This window comes from Lissotriton vulgaris, chromosome 2_1 (genome assembly GCF_964263255.1).
Source record: "Lissotriton vulgaris chromosome 2_1, aLisVul1.2, whole genome shotgun sequence".
Classification (NCBI taxonomy): Eukaryota; Metazoa; Chordata; class Amphibia; order Caudata; family Salamandridae; genus Lissotriton; species Lissotriton vulgaris.
The window spans coordinates 574,715,466-574,730,013 of NC_141687.1; the positions used below are offsets into that span (position 1 = coordinate 574,715,466).

At 44.3% G+C, this 14,548-nt stretch overlaps 1 protein-coding gene across 1 annotated transcript in view; it reads left to right on the plus strand.

Moving 5' to 3' along the window:
• Window positions 1–8,091, plus strand: part of VWC2L (von Willebrand factor C domain containing 2 like) — a 558,431-nt gene extending 550,340 nt beyond the window's left edge. The window contains exon 4 of the mRNA XM_086958627.1: window positions 7,442–8,091. Coding sequence (XP_086814753.1) covers window positions 7,442–7,590 — 149 coding nt within the window. The 3' untranslated portion in view covers window positions 7,591–8,091. The remainder of the gene's footprint in view (window positions 1–7,441) is intronic.
• Window positions 8,092–14,548: the final 6,457 nt, after the last annotated feature.

Consider the following 14,548-nt stretch of genomic DNA (forward strand, 5'->3'; position numbering starts at 1 on the left):
ATGAACTGTAGAATAGCACCTAAAAGCAGAAAGCACAACTGTGGCTATCTGGTCGCACTAAACCATGTCAAAGTCAAAAGTTCACCCCAACCACGATGGAGCACAGGTCGGATACAGTCCCAGATTAGTACCACTGATGTTTTCTCTTCTAGTTTATGTCCCATTCACAAACTAGAAGGGAGAGGATTGCAGGGAGCAAGGAGATCATCTCGGGTGGTGGTCGGTGTGGCACAAAGAGCAGGTCGGGCATTATGGACGGGAGGGCTAGAGCTTCATGGGCTGGTCCTCTGTGTGCAGTTGATGCTTGCTGTACAATGAGATGGGATGGAGGCGGCTCAAGCAGATTTTCGATGTGAGCGCGGTTCTGGTGTGAACGGGTCCTTTCATGCACACGCATTTGGAGATGCAGCGCGCACAATAACATTTGTTTTATTGATTTAATTGTCTACTTACCTGCATTCATCCGTATTCCGGTGTTTACTACCCCCCACCCTACCCCTCCCCCGGCCCACGTCACCACCCAGCAGCACTCCCACCAGGAGCCGCTACTGCTCCTCCTCGCTTGCTGAATGAAAACTATAAATTCAAGAAACGTACGTTCCTCTTATTCCCTCTCTTTCCTTCTTGCGCCCCTCTGTGAAATGGTGCCAAAAAAGAAAGAAACACTTTTGCTGGAAGTATCATCTTGTATTGAAATTTTTCTATTTCAAAGTGCTGTCCGGGATGGAGAGAAAAATAAGGTTTAAAATGCCAAAAAATAACTAAATAAAGCAAGACAGAGTGGTCTCAAGTAGACCAGATTGGTTTTATTTATACTCAAACACATTAACGCCACGTTACATAAGAGGGGGAGGGGCTGGGGCTGCCAAGGGTTACAAAGCTGATAGCAGCAACATGGGAGCACCCACTCTAAAGGTGCCACTGCCTGCCCGAAGCGCTAAGCTGTTTTAAAAATTGTTACTGATTGATCTGAAAGTCACAATTGAATTGAGGAATTGATGCACTGCTATTTTAAACCTTAACTCACAGCGCCAAAAACCGTCGCCACACCTGCTTAATTCTCTTCCTGGTAAAACCGCCACCCGAGCCCCAATCAGAGAAGAGGGGGAGGGGCTGGGGCTGCCAAGGGATGCAAATACTGGCAGCAACACGGGAGCGCAGCGGACGCGTTCAGCGGGCGCGCTGGCGGCGTAACCGAAGGCGCGCCAAAGGTAAGCCCGTCTGCGCCCGTCCGCGGCAGGCCGGGGCAAGGGGCAAGCCACTATGCCCAAACCACTACCTACTCCACGATCCAACTGAAATCACTCCACTCCTACAATCTAGCAATCGACCAGTGCTGTCGGGCGAACATAGCTGCAAATGGATTAATGATAAAAAGATCCTCATTCCCAGAAGTCAGTGAATATACACATCCAAGAAAAAACACGAACCTTAAAGCTATACACAAAGTAAAACCCCTAACAGTTACCTATCTAAATACCCGCTCCTTGGTCAGACAACAACTTGAAATACACAACCTACTGGTGGCTGAAGAACCAGACATCCTACTACTAACAGAAACCTGGCTAACACAGGACTCCGCACCTGATATACTAGCAGCACTACCTAGCAACAATTACATACTCCAAGCTAACTGTCACCAGGGAAAAACTGGAGGAGGGGTAGCAGCTTTAATACACAAAGACTTAAAATTCTCAGTACTTACCCCCCTTGAATTACCACAAGTAGAGAAACTAGTGATTAAACTAGAGTCCGAATCTGCCCTGCTAGTATGCGTCATACTCTACAGACCACCGCAGAGCATGCCTCTGTTGCCTCAGTTCCTGAGCGAACAGATGACACACCTCATAACTAATCATGCAAAAATACTACTCATAGGCGACCTCAACTATTTGGCCAATGACCCAGCAGGTGGACCTCACTCAGCTGAATTAACTGACCTACTTATGGGGCTAAACCTGAGCCAGCACATCACCACCGCTACACACATTAAAGGGCATACTTTAGACCAGGTATGGTCCACAAACCTGACTATGACAAACTTATATGTAACTCTTGCTTCTGGTCAGATCACCATCTTATTAAATTCTCCATAAATAACCTTGCTAAACTTAAAGTTAAAATCCCCCCACCGGACCCTGGATACTGTAGGAGCTGGAACACCATCAACAAATGTCAATTTCTCGAAACCCTGGCCAATACAATCCCTATCACCCAATCCTCCATAGATAAGAATGAGAAAAACTTGGCGAACTGGCTCCTGACAGCCAGCAATAAACATGCCCCGCTGAGGAAAATACAATGGGCACGTCACCACGAAGGCCAGAAATGGTTTTCCACAGACCTAAAAGATTTAATACTTGCCCTGCGCCAAGCAGAAAGGAAATGGAGCTACAAATATTCACTAGATGACAAAAACACCTATTTAACAGCCCTTAGAACTTACAAAAAAACGATACTGACTGCAAAAGCTGAATATTTCTCACTCAAAATCCTCACCTCCATAAACCGATCGAATGACATCTTCTCAATAATCAATGATCTATCAAGCCCTGACAGAGTGGCTCTAAAAACCACACCTTCAAAATCCCTATGCGACTCCTTGAATAATTTCTTCATTGACAAAATTACAATTATCAAAGCAAGCATCCCCATATGCACAAAGCCCACTTGCCAAACAAAACCAAAAAACCCTCAAAGGTTAGAACAGTTTCCTATGATAAGCCAAGAAGTTTTTACAGACTTTATGACCAAAGTAAAATCTGGCTCTTTCAGAGACTGCTGCCCCCCTTGCATCCTAAAGGAAGCCTTCTCAGCCTGGCCAGAGCCAGCCATGGCCCTCTAAAACAATTCACTATCCCAGGGCCACGTACCTGATACCTTCAAAGAGGCATCTGTCATCCCTCTCCTGAAAAAACCAGGAGCTGACCCCGGAACTCTCACCAATTACCAACCCATCTCACTTCTTCCATATTTGGCCAAGCTACTCTGCCTTTCTGGAGCAGTCAGACTGCCTAGACCCTCATCAAGCAGGTTTCCGCCCAGCCCACTCCACAGAATCAGTGGTACTGCCAGTCCTGGATTCCCTGCGAGAGAAAGCGGACGGAGGATCCCCCAAGCACTAGTGCTACTGGATCTCTCTGCCGCTTTTGACACGGTCGGCCATAACACCCTGGTCGACCGTGTCATGGACCCAGGAATCCAAGGACCAGCCCTCAAATGGATAAGCTCCTTCTTAAGAAACCATTACCAAGCGGTTCCCCTGGGAAATTTCACAACCCCCAAGATTAAAAATACTTGTAGTGTTCCCCAGGGCTCCTCTCTCTCCCCACACCTATTCAATCTATACCTTCTCCCACTGATCCATGCACTAAAAGAAAGGAAAGTCCAAACCTTTAACTATGCAGATGATTTTCAACTAATATTTCCGATCAACAACTCCCCTACCAAAGTCCACAAATTCCAGACGGCAATGCTGTTCATCCGTGACTGGATGAACAGCAACCACCTCAAACTGAATCCGGATAAATCGGAAGCTATCCTCACAGGTGGCCCATCAAACCCCTGGAGCTCCCACTTCTGGCCTAAGGAACTGGGACAATCCCCCGTCCCCTCTACATCTGCCAAAACCTTAGGGGTCATAATCAACAATGAGCTGACCATGAAAAATCAAATCGGATCTGTGATCTCAACCTGCTGTTTCCAGTTAAGAACAATAAGGAAAATCAGCAGGTTCCTCAATCAGAAAGCAAAAATACAGGCAGTTCTCGCAATGGTAATATCCCACATCGACTATGCCAACTCCCTCTACTTTGGCATTCCAGCCTATCTCACCAAACGCCTTCAAATGGTTCAAAGCCAGGCGGCAAAGCTGATCCTTCAAGGTAATAGGGGCCAACATATCACCCCTCTGCTGAAAAAGCTACACTGGCTCACAATAACCCAGAGATGCGGCTTCAAGGTGGGATGCATCATTTTCAAATCCCTGAATAACAAAAACCCAAAATTAATCAACAGCCTGATCAATAGGTACGTCCCCGCCCGCAACCTGCGATCTGCCCACATGCATCTCCTGATCACATGCCCTTCAGGCTAAAACGCGCCGGGGGGAGAAGGTTCACCACCCTAGGCCCCAAATACTGGAACTCCCTGCCTTTGGAGATCAGATCCTGAACTGACCTAATGAGCTTCCACAAACTCCTGAAAACATGGCTATTCAAACAGGCATACTAGTAACACCTCAGTATAATTCCTTTAGAGCAACGCCAAGAAACCAACCTGGTGTACGTGCGCTCTACAAATAAAGTTTAACATAACATAACATAAAATAAAGTTTGCAAGTGAAGCGCTACCTTTGTTTCATGTCTTTCTATGAACAACATAGTTTTCCCTGGGTGAGGATGTGCATCATTCCTGGAGGTACTACAATACCTGGTTGATGTGTGGAGTGGAAAATGTTTAATCCGCTATTTTCCTTATTTTAGTTCTTATATTATGTTCCTCTGCTCTGTGCTCATGGATGTTATCTTTTTAAACCATACTGCTTATGTTTTGTAAAAATATAAGCAATGGACACTGAAACAGGTCCCTTCTGGGCCCTGTATACATCTCTTTAACTTTTCAGGCAAAAACAATCATTGATTTCTGGATATTGAGTGTAAAAACATTAAGTTAACCATGTTCCTGCCTACATTTCATATGCTTTGCTTAATCTTACATTCCCTATGAGTGTTTGCTTTATCCAGGACCTTATTACCTGTTTTCTTTTCCAGGCATCATATTACTCGTGTCTAGTGCATAATTTGAATTGAGTCACCTCCATGTGTTCATAGTGGGGCACAATTGGGTTGCAGCTGAAGGCAGTGCAAGTTTCTCTCAGTGGGGCAGTATGTTGTTCAGTGGGAGAAAAGGATGTGGCACTATGGCAAGAGCTGCCGTATTTGGAACTGGGGTACCAGGTCACTTCAGCCTTCATGACCAGTTCACTCTCCTGAGGGAGCACATTCCCATGCTAGACCTTGGAGGGCCCCACTAGAGCACAGTAGCCATGGTGTCTTAGCAGCAGAAGGTGAACTCTAGCAGTGACAAGTTTGGTTTAACCTTGAAGGCCTGTCAACCACAATCCATACTGTAGTTCCCCTACAGTCTTGCAGGCAGGCCTATGAAGCCCTAGAGCGACAGTGACTTTGTCACCGAGGTCACAGGACCCTTGAGGCCAGGCCACTTCACCCATTGGTACCTCCATTGGCCTTGTTCCCGCAAAAGAAGTGGACTCATCAGGGGTCGGCAATGCAGGATTTGAATGCACACCAAACTAAGTTTGCAAACTTCACGGTTTCTCTGCTTCATGAACACACACTTTTAACACATGCTGCCTGTTTTCAGACCACTGGAATTATGCAGCAATGGAGGACAAAATTGTTCGCAGTATTGGCTAAATTATGCAGAAAAAAAGGCTGCAGCCTAATGCTGTAAATTTTCTAACACTTCATTATTTTGACTTTTTACACACACTAAAAGTCTCTGCAAAGGCTTTGTCTCATAAGCACCAGTATAACATACAAATACAGCAATGAGAAAGGTGATCAGTCAGCCTTTTCAAAGGGCCCTCCACTGTGCAGCAACATAAATCACATGTTTTTTGTAAGTCTTGATCCGTTTCAGCTACAAACATTTTTTTGTTTTTTTTAAATCATCATATTATGCAGCAGATGACTTATAATTTGGCAAATATGGCAGGTACATAATTATATGGAAAACATTTGCAAACTAGGATATTTTGCCATTCATGTTTGAACTGCTGTTGTGGAAAAAAGGAGACCTGTGTGGTAAATGAAGATGCAGGTTAGCCAGTAGAATAGGTGAAACATGATAAGGTTTAAAGTAGGAATCTCATGTTACAGGACAAGATGGTGGTGAGGAAGCAGAAAGGCTCCACTGGGAGCAGCATCCCTGCTGCTAATCCGACACATTCCAACTCACACTCACTCAAACCAAACACACATCTGCAGGCTGCCCGGGGTCCACTAAGGAGACCTGCTAAGAGGGTGGCCGCCTTAGTGCCACAAGAGACACAGGAGGCAGCCTCCCAGTGTTTGGTACCCTCAGGGGTCCGCTATGCCGGCGGAGTTACATGGCAATCCAGAGGCTGTAAGGTACATATGGGTACCCTCTGCAGGAGCACAACAAGGGTGCAAAGGCCAAATATCCACAGGGAGGTCCTCCCGTTGGACCCTGGAGGAGCGGCCGCGCCCCGTTAGTCATACGGGCGGGTGTGGACCTGAGCAACCGGGGATTGCCTGGCAGGCTCCGCCCCCTTATGGGACATGAGCAAAGGGGTGGGCAGTTGGTCCACTGGTGGGAGGGGTCTTCCCTCCCCCAAAATATGGTAAACACCATTGGGCAGGGCACTGTGTAATTTGGCCCCTCAGGTGGCAGGCGGCGAGGGGCTCCCTGCCTTGGGATCGCCCGTAAAATAATCCACCAATGTTGGCATATTTGTAATGCTAATAAACCAGCAGCAGTTTTCTACACAAAGAAGGTGTCTTGTCTGGTTATTTCTCTAGGTGATGGCTGTATGGGGGGATGGTGAGTGTTGCCAATGTTGGCACTAAACATTCTATTACCTGACAGTCACACTGGCTGAGCAGCAGGGGACATTTAACTAAGGAGAGAATGCATAGCAAAGACATGAAGATACCACATGGTGCTGATGACAGAAACTGCATGGCTCAGAGGCAAATGGCTTATGATTCCACTTTTAAGCTTATTTGGGACATTGTGTGATTGGAAACATATTCCACTTTGTGAATGTATTTTAATGTCACTGACTCATATTAAACCTTAAATAAACATATGTATCCATTGGTTGAATCGAATAACATAAAAGGCTGTAACTGGGCAGTGAAATGCCAAATAAATACTAAAAATTGGGATGTTTTGCTCTTTCTGGCCACACCTCTGACTCCGTCCAATGACCCTATTCTCAGGTTATTCCCACTCTCTGATTCTCCGGCCACAGTCCCATAATATTTTTCCCCACTTCGACAATTGATAGCAACACTTTACTTTAAAATGAATGGGTACATTTTGCTGGCACATTCTGGACTTGCACAAATTACCCATGCATAATAATTACAAATATCTGCTGTACGAACACAGCCCATGGTTCTTGTGATCACGCTAACGAGCTGAAGGGAAAGACTGCAAGTACCAATTGAACTGAATTTTGTGTTTGGGTGCAGTTTCACAGCTGGTAGTTTGTTCATATTAGTTTTTTTGCAAATTGATTCACTGTGTGATCTTGGAGAAAGTAATATCTATGTTTGATCCCACCTCGAATCTCTGCATCTTTCGCTAGGTGTCTATTCTCTGCAAAATGACTATGCGCTGCCTCTTTCTACACACCTCTAACTCTGGTCTCTTTCTGTGTGCTTTTTAGGTCCAAACTGCTTTGCAGGAAGCACGATCATCCCTGCGGGCATCGAAGTGAAGGTGGACGAGTGCAACATCTGCCACTGTCACAATGGGGACTGGTGGAAACCAGCGCAGTGCTCCAAGAGAGAGTGCCAAGGAAAGCAGGCACGCTAGGCCAAGGTCCTGCCAAAAGACACACAGACCCACAAGGGGTCATGTGCCACCACACTCTGCTAATAGGAATCGAGGTACACAGGGATCACGAGCAAAAAGACTCATCGGGCAGAAGGACGCAGGGACATAAATCGACTCTGCCTCTTCGCTATGGATATCTCCAAGGGTTCAACTTGCCAATTCTGATTTTGTACGTAGCAAACCTTGAGGATTGGGCAAAAGAAGAGTGGAAAGTGGTCTATTCAAGCTTGGAGATGACGTCTCAATCGCCCAGAGGCCTTTCCAGTTGCAAGGCCATGAGTTGTATTTTTGGGCAATGTGAGTTTGGACATTGGAGGCCCCCCCAAACTCTCCTAGTGCCAGCTTATTCAATGGAAAACAATGTTTTTTTTGTGTTTTTTTTAATTATCATTAATTTGTTTTTCTTGTCGCTGCTTCAATGTTGGGACTTTTCACCCAGCAAAATGTAAAATGTCTGTTTTAAAAAAAGAAGCAAATAAATTGTCTGTGTGTGGCTTTCTTTTCAAACTGGTGGTGATAGTGAACACACTGTGGTGGCACAGTGTAGTGGTACACTATCGCTTGGCTATATTTGACTAGGCCCCCGGTCACCTCATAGAATTCGCAAAGCCATGGTAATACAGGTGATAAGTAAAGTATGTGCATTCCCTCCTCAAGATACAATCAGAAAATATTGAGGCCACACCCTATAAACTTCCACGTGAATTAGGGTTGAGTAGTAAAAAACAACCCCTGCCTCTGATGCCACTTCACTTTCTGCACTGTTGATAGCTGCACCCCTGACGTTGGGGTCTAGAAAACGATGGCGGGCAAAAGGTAAGGTCAAGTGCTCCACAGTGGAATGTAACAAATTTCTGAACACCCACTCCCTCTGCCAATGTCATCCTGCTTCTACTCTAAGATCTGGTGGCATATTGATGTTTTGGTTCCAGGTGATTTCATAGAAAAAATATTTAATGGAATACCATTACTATGAAACATTTAATCTAAACGGCTAAATGGAAATTTTCAGGATGAATGGGATTTACCATTTCATAGAAACCAATTCATAGATAGTCTTTTCTTTGCGAAATTGACTCTGTATACTTATTTTTAAAGTGCGGATGAAATGTATGTGGGTCTTACTTTCAGAAACATTCTCATCAAAGGTATTTATTTCAATGATTGAAGGCAGAGCACATTATTTTGGACTTATATTTTTTACATTGTCAAGCAATTGCCTTAGATCAGGGATATTCAAATTACAACCCGGGGGCTACATGTGGCCCTCCCGGCCTTTAATGGTAGTGAGGGGTAGTGTGGTCCCCTGGCAAATGGCAGCACTGGGCTGCTGTTCACTTGACAGAGCAGGAGCATTCAGAAAGGTGGAAAATAGGCATAAACTATTTACACTTGAAGTAATGGTAAAGAAGCAACAAAGGTGTCCTAGACAACTTATCTTTATGAATACTTTTAGTTTTAAAGACATCTTGCACTAAACATTCAAAACATGATAAATTCACTGCAAACTTCAAAATAGTGTATTCTATTAACATGCATGATCATTTTACCTTAGTAGATTAGATTATATCACAGCATTGAGAGGCCTTTATTAGCAGTAATAGCTTTCAAACATGTTCTTGGAAACATTCATGTTGCCCCCATTCTGAAAACAATGCCGTTAGTTAACCAAGAGTTAAGTCATTTGTCAGGCGGACCTTGTGTGCAGCCTTGGTTCTTAAATATTTGAATTATAATTTATTGGACAAACAACAAGGGAAGTTTTTGTACAGATCACCTCCTGAACTAGTGTATTTCAATAGGCTCTCATATGTGGGGATGGTGAAAAAGATGGCCAAGTGGAATTACCTAATTGCCTAGGATTACACAATTTGGTCAAGTGGGGAAGCCACGACTGATACCAGGTTTTCTTCTTTCACACTCTGCAATTCAGCCACCGTATGAGTATCTCTTTCTCTCTCACATTTTACCTTTGATGTTTTTAATTTGCAGACTCCTAACCACCCCTAAACAATATCCATCTCAGCCCCCTAAACTTGCCACCCCACCCACAAACAATACAACCATCTCTGACCTCTAAATTCCACCCTTCCCTGAAACTTAAAGTCCTTTCTACTCCTAAACTCTACCCATCTCTTAACTTAAACCCCCCTCACTACCACTAAACTCCAGCCAATCCTGAACCCTTTAAATGCCTTTCTAGGCCTAAACCCCACCAATTCCTGATCCCTTAAAATACCACACTGCCCCTAAACTCTACTCATCTCTGGACCCCAAAAAACCCACTCCACCCAAGAAAATCACCCATTCATGACCTCTAAAAACCCTCACAACCTCTAAATTCCTTCATGCCCTAACTCTACCCATCACTGAACCTGAAAAACACTCACCAGCCCTAAACTCAATTGATCAGTAAAAGCTACAAAACCTCAACTCCCCTATATGCCTCCCATTCCAGAACCTTAAAAACTCCTCACCACCCCTAACGTCCACTCATCTGAAAACCCTAAAACTCCTCTCCACCATAAAAACCCGTGCCTGATCCCTAAAAGCCCTCGCCACCCTTAAACTCCAGCCACCCCTAACCTCAAAACTCTAAAATACCTTGTTGCATCCAAAACACCAACCATTCCTGAACCCAAAAAAGAAAAAAATCTTAGTATCTTAGTGAATATTATTCACCTTAAAATTATCTTTCGTTTAAAATGTTTCCATTAAGATCGTAGGGGAGAACCTGGCGGCTGTGGGCTAACCGGTCGCTTGCCGAGGCCGGTAGCTCTCCTGCTCTGCCGTCACTCTGCTTGCCCAAAATCGCCTATGGGGCTGCGGCAGTGCCTTTAGAATAAATTGCTAAAAAGTTTGATAACTCGGTACCTGGCTAAAAATTTGGGGATGTGTGTTAGCGCCTCATCGGACTTCCCGCGCTGTCTCGTGACTGCCTCGGAACTAAGGAGAGGCTGGGGGTTTGTTCCACGTCGGCTGCACCGAGGTGGTCTCTCCTGAGGTGTATCCAGGAGTGGAACGGGTAGAGTCAGCACAAGGAAGGCGGCAGGTGCCGCCGCCTTCATGCTGGAGACAGAAGTCGAGATGTCGGAGAGATGGAAAAGTGAGGGTGGCACTATAACGAAAAACGGCTTCGCTGGAGGTTTGGCTGGAGAAGGTAAAATGAGGGTGGCGGAAAATAAATTGGGGGCCCAAGAATGCAGGGTCGAGGACGAGGGCGGCAAAGGCAATGCTGATAGTCCTTATTTAGGTACGCTCCCGGTGTCCTATGCTGCAACTTACTGCCTGAGAGGAAGCGGGTCTCTGCCTCTATTAAATCAGCCCACAACAGTAATAATCTACAAGAGGCAAAGCAGACTGAGACTGAAAAAAGCAAAACGGGCAAAACTCCTAAACCCCCAAAGGTTAAGTCAAAGGCTAAGTCGGAAAAAAATAATATTAAGAAACGCGGGTGGGCACGAGAGCCCGAGACACAGGAGACACAAGAGTTCAGGGAAGGCTGTGTACCCAAAGACATTACAAAAAACCCCCGGAAAATAAAGATTTATCTGGTGGGAAGCCGATGGGAAACACTGAAGAAATCTCCTTTCTCTATCAGGTGTACAAAGGAAAGGGCCTTAAAAGTACAAGGTAGAAAGGTCCTTCTGTAGATTCTAAAGTTAGAGTTACCCCCTTGCTAAGTTCATATTTCAAAGTTCTTCCTCCAGTTTTGGATGTGGTAAAGCAGGGAGAAGCTCTCAGGGAAAGCTGGGATCAGTCTGGTTTGGGAAAGCAGTCCCTCTCTCTCTTAAACATGACTACAGAGAGTCCCTTGCCCCTGCTTAATGTCAGCCTGGCCACTCTGCCTACTTCTGGCTCGCTTTTAAACCCGCTAATTTGCCTGCGATACTTGCTGAGCCACAGGCTGAACCACAGGCCGTGCAGCCCCTTCAGTTAAATGATTCTGGTTTACCAGAAGTTATTGAAGTTAATGGGGATCTGAGCCTAAACAGGCAACTAATAGTAGATTCTGAAGGAGCCGTCTCTGGGGGAGCAGATGTGGTCAGTGCTGGGAATGATAATGAGGTAGGGGGGGCCTTAGGGGATAAACCCCTTCAGGGAGCTCGCTAGAACTATTATTTCTCACGATGGCATCCTACATTAAGAAGGGATTTGCAATCTCGGAGTAAAACCAGGGAGAGATCAGACTTTTTTGTGAGTCCCTATAGAAAAAGTTTGACACTTTAAGCTCTAGGATGGTGGTTTTAGAGAATTCTGTGGAAGTACTTAAAACAGACCTGGGAACAGTTAAAGGGGATATTTCCACACTTAAAAATGATGAAGCTGCACTCCGAGACTGGGTGGAGTGGTTGGAAAACTATTCCAGGCGCAATAATCTGCACCTTTTGAAGGTGCGGGAAGGTAAAGAGGGTGATGACCTTAAATCTTTTATTGTTAACCTCATCAAAGAAGCGGTGCAGATTGATTAATCAGAAGAAGAGCTAAGGCGAGACACACAGAGGATACATAGAGACCCTTTTAGGAGAAATTCTAACCGAACAAAACCGAGGAAAATCCTAATTAATTTTCTTACTTTTGAATTGAAAGAGAAAATACTATCTGGTGCTCTCAAACTGAAATCCCTGAAATCGAAGGACTTTATCTTTGAGATTAGGTCGGATCTTTCATGTGTCACTCTGGATCGTCAATGGGAGATGGGGAAGAAAATGGAGGACTTTAAGAAATTGGGGGCTGTTGTCCAACTTGAACTCCCTGCCCAGTTGAAAGTTATGTTTAATAACAAGATGCACAATGCTCAAACAGTGCAGGAGGTAGACGATCTTCTAGAAAATCTAAAATAATTCTTTCTGTACAAAGATATAGCATGCGGTACCGCATTACATCTGCCAGAGTTTGGGAAGGGGTACAAATTAGTTGTGTTGAGAAATTACATCCGTAAGACTCATCATTGGGTTTCTCACAAAACACTTAGTCATATTAGTTACATCAAGTATACTTGAGTTAACTAAATTCATTAATGATATAAACCTATCCACTTAGTATTAGTATTACCATAAGGCAAAAAATGAGGTAGAGCAGGGTCTACTGGCAGGCAGAACCTGAATTTGTTAAGGGAGGTGGCGGGGGGGGGGGGGGGAGGTTTAGCACGGTTGAGGGAGCAGAGGGGTAAAAAAGAAAAAAAGTAATTCTCATTTGTCTTTCAACCTTACCATGTTATATTCTCCACTTTTTTTGGTTAGGTGTAGATACATTGCAGGATGGAGTAGAGTCAAATTGCGGTTCTTTTAATCCTCTATGAGAATGCTCCACTGTTTATTATGGAATGTGAATGGCCTCCGAGTTAAGAGCAGGAGAGAACTTTTTTTACAGTACCTGAAAGATTCACCCACACATGTAATTATCTTGCGAGAAACCCACCTTCTGAAAGAAGAAATTACTGAAATATGTGGGAAGCTTAGGTGGGTGGGACACTGTCTCTGTTTTGGTCAATCGGCTAATGTTAGGGGGGTTGCAGTCTTAATTAAAAGACAAGCAAATATTGGCCTTTTAAATGTCATGACGGATGCAAGTGGCAGATGTGTCACAGCTAAGATATTTGTGGAAATTATGCCTATTACAGTAGTCGGATATTATGGCCCCAATCAGGATGACCCCTCAATCTTAAGAACAATTTTTCTAAATCTGTTGGAGTTTCCGGATACAACAATCTTTGCAGGGAATTTTAATATAGTACTGAATCCTTTATTGGATAAATCTCCAAGCAGCAGGGCTAATGTCCCGTCTAAATCTAGAGCCTACTTAAAAAATATGATGAGGCAAAATGTGCTATCCGATATCTGGAGGGAAAGGTCGGGCACCCAACTGCGGGTGTCTTCTTAATATAAAAAATACAGACACAAATCCAGGATCGATTATATTTTAATTAGCAACCCATCTTTCAGATCATGCTGCTGTCTGGATGGATTTGGGTCTCGCAGGGAAGGCTCAGCAAAAGGTCTGGTCATTCGATTGTACACTCCTCTTAGATGAAGCTGAAATTGGTTATTTGTCTCAGGAGATAAAAACCTTCTTAGACATCAATATAGGTTCAGCTGACTATTTCGTGGTTTGGGATACCTTAAAATCATTTTTGAGGGGTTTAGTCTCGAATGGTCTTCATAAAAACCAGAAAGTATAGGGAAAAAGTTTGGTCTACAGAGCGTCAAATGAAGGAGGTCGAATAAAAGAGTATTGAGGAAATCGATCAAGATCAAATTCAAATATTTATAGTCAATTTGAAATCCTTGAAAGCCCTTTTGGATAATATAGTTCAGGCTAGAATCTCCAATAGGAACTGAAGACTGCAGCTGGCAACCCACCTTGAATCACCATTACCTGATAACACAGTGATACCGGCAGGATGCAGCACAATCTGAGAGCTTCCCATTAGGCTTAATCATAGGAAAAACATAAAGTTCAGGCTAGAATCTCCAATAGGTGGGAGGCGAGCAAGCTTGCTCATTTTGAGGATGGCGAGGGGGCTGGTAGATTATTAGCCTGGAAGGCCAAATTAGACAGGGTGCATAATTAAATAAAACTAATAGATGTCACATATACCAACACATCAACAAGTAATGAGGATGAGATAGGAGACGCTTTCCATACCTTTTTAAAGGAATTATATGATGAGGATACTAGCATAGACATCACTACTGCAAGAGAGGGGTTCAATCCAATCCACCTTCCAGTTTTGGAAACCACCAATTGAGAAAATCTAGAGGTGGAAATTTCACAACAGGAAGTAAGGAAGGCACGTTTTGCCTGTAAAGCTGGTAAGGCGGCAGGGCCAGATGGCCTTCCAGCCGAAGTTTACAAATCCCTGGGCTAAGTGATAATTTCATTCATGACCATACTCTTTAATAAAGTTTTGGTGGATGGGGTTAAAATACCTACT